The sequence below is a fragment of the Bidens hawaiensis genome, unplaced genomic scaffold (genome assembly GCF_021521415.1).
Source record: "Bidens hawaiensis isolate Kalapana, Puna unplaced genomic scaffold, B.hawaiensis_p1.1 tig00003141_1, whole genome shotgun sequence".
Classification (NCBI taxonomy): domain Eukaryota; kingdom Viridiplantae; phylum Streptophyta; class Magnoliopsida; order Asterales; family Asteraceae; genus Bidens; species Bidens hawaiensis.
Window position 1 is genome coordinate 1,849,220 of NW_027491170.1, and position 7,795 is coordinate 1,857,014.

A 7,795-nucleotide genomic window follows, 5' to 3' on the forward strand; every position below is an offset into this window, starting at 1 on the left:
AAAAATGTGAGTGTTTCAGCCAAAACAATTTTTCTGAAGACCTGCAACTAAGGGCGTTTGAGTTGTGTTAGTCACGGACCGTTATATATAAATACACCTTTAATCAGGACCACCACCAGCAAAACGTGAAGTTGGGATTGTAATTTTTCAATAAGACATAATTGAGATTATTTAAAAAGAAAATTTCAATATATAATGTTGAAATACATTTTGATAAAATATTATTTTGAGTGACAAGTTGTTATAAAAGATGTAATTTAAATAGTGTTGACAATTATAAGCTACATTTTCTTATATTTGTGTTTTGGTTTGACCGAACCTATACCATCATCCTATTTCTCATACACCCATTTAAAAAGTCACATTAAAATTGTCATATTTCTACCTTGGAAACATTATTTAGTATTTGTTTTCTTACATTAAATATCAAACTAAAAGTAAAACAAACAAATTATACGTTAAAAAAGTGGTTTTATAAAAACTTTATATAATTCTTATTGTTACTTTCCACTACAGAAAAAGATCGGACTTTCACCGACGGATATTATTCATTGGCAACATTCGTCGGAAATTTACTAACGAATTACCAACAGACTAAACAAAAAACCATTAAAATTTAAAAAAGTCATCGCTATCCTCGATGATCTATGACAGTCTAATAACTATCAGTGATTCGTAGGTAATAAAGGGCAATTAATGTATCAAGGGATGAGATCAAGGACCGTACCGGTACCGACCGGTCCCGGTTCAGAAAATCCTGGTCTCGAAAATTACTAATTATTGGTACCGGTACCGAAATATTCTGTTCGGTACCGGTACCGGGATTGAAGATAAAAATTCAGGAAATAAGGGTCCCGTACTAGTACCAAAACTCAATAATTCGGTACCGGTACTCGTACCGATTTTGCTCAACCCTACGCTAAAACCACTTAAATTATAAGTAACACTCCTCTCAACTATATCAACCATTTCTCTCCTCTCTCCACACACACATGCCATCTCTCTCCTCCTCATTTCACCAGGTATTGTCCACTAATTTTAGTACTTGAAATGGCCTTTAAGGTGACGGCAACGATGTTTGACTACCGAGTATAGGGCTGTAAATGTACCATACGTTCAACGAACATTTTGTGAACTGTTCGGCGGAAAGTTCGTTTGTGTTCGTTCGTTTAATAAATGAACAAATATGAACAAGAAATTTCGTTTGTTCGTTTAGTTGAACAAACGAACATGAACAGAGCCCCTATCCGTTCGATTTTGTTCGTGAACCTCTGGTAATGTGTTGAAGAACGTCCGTTCACGTTCTTTTGTATATGTTGTTCATGAAAGTTTTGTTTTTTTTTACATTTGTTTGTGTTATATCTAAACATTTTATATTCGTTAATTTATTACCCCTAACTAACATAAAATAGTAAACCATACTTCACCTTGTTCCCTTTCCTTCCTCGTCATTCACATTAATGAATACATCGACCTTAATCTCTAGGCTCCGCTAATTTTAATTGTGTTCGTGAACCATTCTTGAACACGTTCATTTCCTTAACGAACAAACACAAACAATAAATCTCGTTCGTTAAGTGGTCGTGAACCGTACATGAACACATTATTTCTTTAACAAACGAACATGAAAAAAACCCTTGTGCATGTTTGTTCGGTTCGTTTAGTTATCCCGAACATGAGCGCCACTATCCCCGCAACCAAACACTCCCAAACCAACACCTCGTCAGTCACACTCATCCTTTCATACGTCACCTTACGCTTCGAATAAATCCTTCACACAATTTGTAATAATAATTTGTCAAATTTGTTAACAGAAGATGGTGCGGATTTTACCGATGGCGTCCACGGTTCTTCCGTCGCTTACGTCATTCGCCACGTCACGATTCGGCGTGTTTCATTCGTCTTGGCGGCTCAATTCGCTTCAATTTGCGTCCAGTGGTATGAGATTACGGATATTAATATTATTATTATTAGGTTTTGTTTTTATTGAATTCCGGTTTTAATTTGCTTAATTAGGTTAAGTTTTTGCTTACGAGTTGACGAATATTAGTGCATTTGTGCGTCTTCGCGATTTAATTCACTTCAATTTGCTTCCACCGGTATGGAATTATAGATATTATTAGGTTTTGTTGATTTGAGCGTTTAGTTATGGATATTTTGGTTTGAAATTGAATAATTAGGATTATTTTTGCTTACGAGTTGACGAATTCTACTGCATTTATTGGGGATGCTATTAGGTTTTATTTTTCTTTTAGTGATTTGAGCGGTTAGTTATGGATATATTGGTTTGAATTTGCTTACTTAGGATTAGGTTTTGCTTTCGAGTTAACGAATTTTAGTGCATTTATGCGAATTTGCGTGTTTAGTTTGTCTTCGCGGTTTTGTTCGGTTCAGTTTGCGACTAACGGTATGGAATTACGGATACTATTAGGTTTTGTTTTTGGTGATCTGAGCGGTTAGTTATGGATATGTTGGATTGAATTTGCTTAATTAGGATTAGGTGTTGCGTTCGAGTTAACGAGTTTCAGTGCATTTGTGTGAATTTGCGTGTTTAGTTCGTCTTCGCAGTTTTATTCGGTTCAGTTTGTGACTAACGGTATGGAATTACGGATATTATTATTATTATTATTATATTATAAGTATTATTATTATTGTTATTATTATTATTATTATATGTTTGTAGGTTCTATACAGAGTGGTTTGTAGGTTCTATACAGAGTGCTTAGGGATGAAACTGTTGAGAAAAAGAGATATACCCGAGGAGAGATACACGAATGCGTTTCTTGGATACGGACCAGAAGACTCTCACTTTGTGATTGAACTCACATACAGTAAACTATCTTCTAACTACCTTTTGTTATGCACAAATTTTTTATTACTATCACTATTTATGCTAATGTATAAAAGTTATTTGGAAATATTATCACCAAGTGTGGCAGATTGTATAGACCTTAAGGTTACCGATTCATTTTCTTTATCTTTTTCAGCCAGTATTCTGAGTATATTACTTGACGTTTGTACTTGTCTTTTTATACAAAGGAACTATAGTTGCATGCGGTTTAGCTACTCTAAAAAGTTTTGTGAACCATAAAACTAACCTTAAATGAGCTACAACCAAAAATCTGAGCTTGACTCTACTCTTTTTTGCTGGTTAAACTTTATAGGCAAAGTAAATGATTATAATTGATAATATATAGTTTCATAGTCTTGGTAAAGGATAAAATAGGGACATTGGTGTTAACTGTTAACATTGATAATTTCTACCAGTGACAGATTTCACTCTTTTTTACTTATGGTTTAGATGGGTCAAAATTGGTAACATTGAAAAGTTTGCTAAATGCTAATGGGTCAATTTTTTGTTTGACCTCACTTGAAATTTTTAAGGTTCTGCCATTGTCACCACTACCAAAACATTTGATTTGATACATATGTCTACTCTTGTGTATGTTAGAATCTATAGCATGATACATCATAGGAAGCTCATTGGTTAACCTTTTCAGGCCAGTAATTACTAATTACATACATTCTGCCAGATTATGGAGTTGATAAATATGACATTGGAACTGCATTTGGTCATTTTGGCATTGCGGTTGATGATGTGAGTGAAACTTTTACCAATTGATTTGTATAGGTTCTTGCATCTGCTATACATTGTGAATTACCGTGATGTTGATTAATTTAACTAGATAATGTTATAGCATTGAAAGCATTGCGATCCGCTTACCTGATCGTTCGTACCGGATAGCGGTACACAATCGTACAAATCGCAGATGGTAAGCGATCCGGATCGCTGAATTTGACTGTTCCTGAATGTTGCACGAATTGTTCTAGTTTCATCCTATTCGTGTTCCCGGTGAATCTAATTCGCGTTCCCGGTGAACGATTTTGGTGTTTGGGATAGTGAAAAATCGCGTACTGGGAAACCCAAAGTCCAGTTTCACACTTTTTTTTAACCAATTTAATCGCAAAATCTCTGCAACTTCAATATTCTCGGTACGTGGTACAAGAAGGCAATCAATATAATGTAGGTATGCAGTACAATGACTACAACCAATTCAATTTCTAAAGAAAAGTAAATCGCAAAGCCCTTGCATCTTCTATGACTCTCAATTTTTCTGTGTAATCATGTATTTTAGTGTAAAAGAAGGTATTGATTCAGGAGTTATAGAAGATGCAGGGACTTTGTGATTCAATTTGTTAGAAAATAGAAGTTGCAGAGACTTTGCGATTCAATTGGTTCAGAAAAAGTATTGAACTGACTTTTGGGTTTCCACTACGCGAATTTTTCACGATCCCAAACACCGAAATCGTTCACGGGGAACACGTATGTAATGAAAATAGAACTATTTGTGCAACATTCGGGAACGGTCAAATTCACTGATCAGGATCACGTAAAATCAGTACGCTTTTGTACCGCGATCCTGTACACAGATTGCAGGTGATGTAGGGTTTCCTGTGACTATGGTTTGTATCTTTGGCAATCTCTGAGTATCTAAGAAATTAATATATAAAAAAACAATAAAGCATTTTGAAAAAAAGGAGTTGTTTTGTAAAGAGTTTAAGCTTAAATATGTCAAACTTTGTTTAAAGACTCGGTAAATAGGTAATCATAATTTACACATTAATAAATCTACAGTTTTCTTGCACTAAATTCTTTTATAGTCAGATGTGTGTTTTAAAAGTGATTGCGTGATATTGAATTATTAGAATCGATCATTTGTAATAATCAGCCTGTGGAAGATAGTGTTTTGGATGTGCTTATGCTATTAGGTTGTAATAATCAGATGATCACTTCTTTAAGTGTTAGACAATCTCTGCTTATTTAAGAAATTAGCAGATAAATTGACCAAAAAGGACATGTTTGTGAAGAAAAAAAGGGGAGGCATTTTGTGAAGTAAAAGTAAAATTACTTAAAAGTTATGTTAAAAGAAGGGTAAATAGGTAACTTTATGAAACCGACTTTTCAAAGCCATTTATATGACCCAATATAAGATGCGCTTATAAGTAAAATCTGTGTATTAATATAAATAATAATCAAAATAATGTTTGGGGGTGTGCAGGTTGCTAAGACTGTTGATCTCATAAAGGCTAAGGGTGGCACTGTAACCCGAGAACCGGGTCCTGTGAAAGGTGGAAAGTCAGTTATTGCATTTATTGAAGATCCTGATGGTTATAAATTTGAACTTATAGAAAGGGGTCCCACTCCTGAACCCCTTTGTCAAGTAATGCTTCGTGTTGGAGATCTTGATCGTTCCATTGCTTTTCATGAGAAGGTTTGCGTTTTTCTTTTGAATAATACTATTTTTTATTATCACACTATATCTAACTTAATATATACTTTTAAAATTTTTTATATGCTTTTAGGCTTTTGGTATGGAGCTCCTTCGCCGAAGAGATAACCCTGAATATAAGGTAAATATTAAATGAATGTAGGCCTGTAAACGAAGCAAACTTTCAGTAAACTGTTCGTAAACCGTTAGACAGGAAGTTTGTTTACGTTTATTTATTTAACGAACTAACGAACACGAAGACATGTCTCGCTCGTTCATTTATGTTGATTTATTTATGTTTTTTATGTCCATTGTTTACGTTCATTCATTTATGTGTTTATGTTCGGTCGTTTACATTTGCTCTTTAATGTTGTTTATGTTCGTTCATTTATGATCCTTTATGTTAAAAAATTTAATGCCCATTACAATTCAGTCTAGCTTTAACAAATAACAAATTATGTACATGTTTACTTTTAATTGTTGTTCGCACGATAATGCTTTTTTCATCTATGTTTGTTCGTTTACGTTAACAAGCCGTTCATTTATATTGTTAACAAACGAACACGGAGGCGAACACACTCATTTTCTTTAAGAATGAACATGACCAAGAAAACCTCGTTCGTTTAATTGCTTTAGTCCGATCGTTTGTTTGGTTAAAGTTAAATAAACACAAACATTCTACGTTCGTGTCCATTCGGTTCGTTTACATGTCTAATAATGAATGTTTTTTTGCATTATTGTTTTTCATGTGTGTAATCTTGAGTTTATACATCCAAACGTCTAAATTTGACAATTTATCATCTTTTTAATCAAGCCTTTTTTAACATTATTTGATTGTGCAGTACACCATAGCAATGATGGGGTATGGACCAGAGGATAAAAATGCTGTACTAGAGTTGACTTACAATTATGGAGTCAAAGAATATGACAAAGGAAATGCTTATGCTCAGGTGTCAAAATAATGTATATTTTTTATTTTATTAATTGCATTTTAGCATTTATATTGTAATTACTAAATTTTTGCTTAATAAACAGATAGCAATAGGTACAGACGATGTTTATAAAACCGCAGAAGCAATTAAACTCTTTGGCGGGAAAATTACCAGAGAACCGGGACCGTTACCTGGTATTAGCACCAAAATTACAGCGTGTTTGGATCCTGATGGCTGGAAAACGGTAAGCTGCATAGGCCTGTTCATTTAGTCAAACGAATGAACATGAACACGTCTCGTTGTTTCATTTATGTTCATGAACGTTCAGTTACGTTCTTTATATAGATTCATTTATTTTCGTTCGTTTGCGTAATTTAGGTTTGTTTAAGCTCATTCGTTTAAAATCGTTAATACATTCAATTAATTTTTTTTTGGCTCGTTACAACTTATTAGTTTTAATAACTTTTTAAGCTCAAGTTATTAGTTTTAAAAAAAATTTGTCCCAACACATTGCTTTTCACATTACTTTTAACTGGTTTTAGCTAAGTTATGTCCATTCATCTACGTTCATGAACTGTTCGTTTGTATTATTAACTAAATGAACGAACGCGAACAAGAAATTCCTGTTCGTGTTCAATCGTTCGGTTGAAGTTAAACGAACAAACACGAACGTGCTCCATTCATGTTTGTTCGGTTCATTTACAGGCCTAAGTTCACATACTAGATCAGAGTTTAGAATGGGTCAAAACGGGTGGACTGAGTTAGCTCACAAAAACTTTAATTTATAAACTAATGGGTTATCTATGTTTTAAAAAACTATGTTACAGTAATAATCTATATCTTTGAATAAATGTCTATTCACAATAGTTTGTAATAAATAATTAACACGTTAAAAATTACTGGTACTAATCTGAATCTTTGAATAAAGTTAGCTCACAAAAACTTTTATTTATAAACTAATGGGTTATCTATGTTTTAAAAAACTATGTTACAGTAATAATCTATATCTTTGAATAAATGTCTATTCACAATAGTTTGTAATAAATAATTAACACGTTAAAAATTACTGGTACTAATCTGAATCTTTGAATAAAGTGATTTAGAAAGTTGCATCATGCATCTAATTGTTTTCATGTATCTCGTTTAAGATAAATTTGTTGTCGATATTTTGCAGGTTTTTGTTGATAACGTCGATTTTCTGAAAGAACTGAATGACGTGGACCCCCCCCCCAACACATACACACATTTTGTAGATAATTTAAGTTTGGTTAAGGTGTCACAAGTTGAAATCTTGGTAGAATGGCGAATAATGTATACACCGTTTCATGTTTTTGTGGTTTAATTTGTTATGAACAACCGAAGGAGAAAATAGCATGGTAGAGTTGGGAAATTACCACTTCATGTAACATTTGTTCCAATTTCATTGTCATTTTTGGCACCTTAAATTAAAATCCGCTTATTTTTGTTTTGGTATCGTAGGAGTCGCTGTTCAAATATTATGAAGTTATGTAGTTATTAAAGCTTATTAACTCGCTTAATGTTATGTAGTTATTAAGATTCATTTTGTTGCAACTTTTGTTGATCACACTATTT

At 33.3% G+C, this 7,795-nt stretch overlaps 1 protein-coding gene across 1 annotated transcript; it reads left to right on the forward strand.

The window, feature by feature from the left end:
* Positions 1-1,835: 1,835 nt before the first annotated feature.
* LOC143622469 (putative lactoylglutathione lyase, chloroplastic) lies at positions 1,836-7,544 on the forward strand. Its single transcript, XM_077093604.1, has 9 exons — positions 1,836-1,938; positions 2,023-2,099; positions 2,684-2,831; positions 3,534-3,598; positions 5,061-5,273; positions 5,365-5,412; positions 6,113-6,220; positions 6,306-6,446; positions 7,377-7,544. The coding sequence occupies exons 1-9, from the start codon at positions 1,836-1,838 to the stop codon at positions 7,542-7,544; spliced, it is 1,071 nt and encodes a 356-aa protein (XP_076949719.1).
* Positions 7,545-7,795: the final 251 nt, after the last annotated feature.

Excerpts from the sequence above, each read along its gene's own strand:
- LOC143622469 (XM_077093604.1), top strand. The coding sequence starts at position 1,836 with ATGGCGTCCACGGTTCTTCCGTCGCTTACGTCATTCGCCACGTCACGA. Across the intron at positions 1,939-2,022 it reads GCTTCAATTTGCGTCCAGTG|TTTTTGCTTACGAGTTGACG; the intron begins GTATGAGATTAC and ends AATTAGGTTAAG. Across the intron at positions 2,100-2,683 it reads ACTTCAATTTGCTTCCACCG|GTTCTATACAGAGTGGTTTG; the intron begins GTATGGAATTAT and ends ATATGTTTGTAG.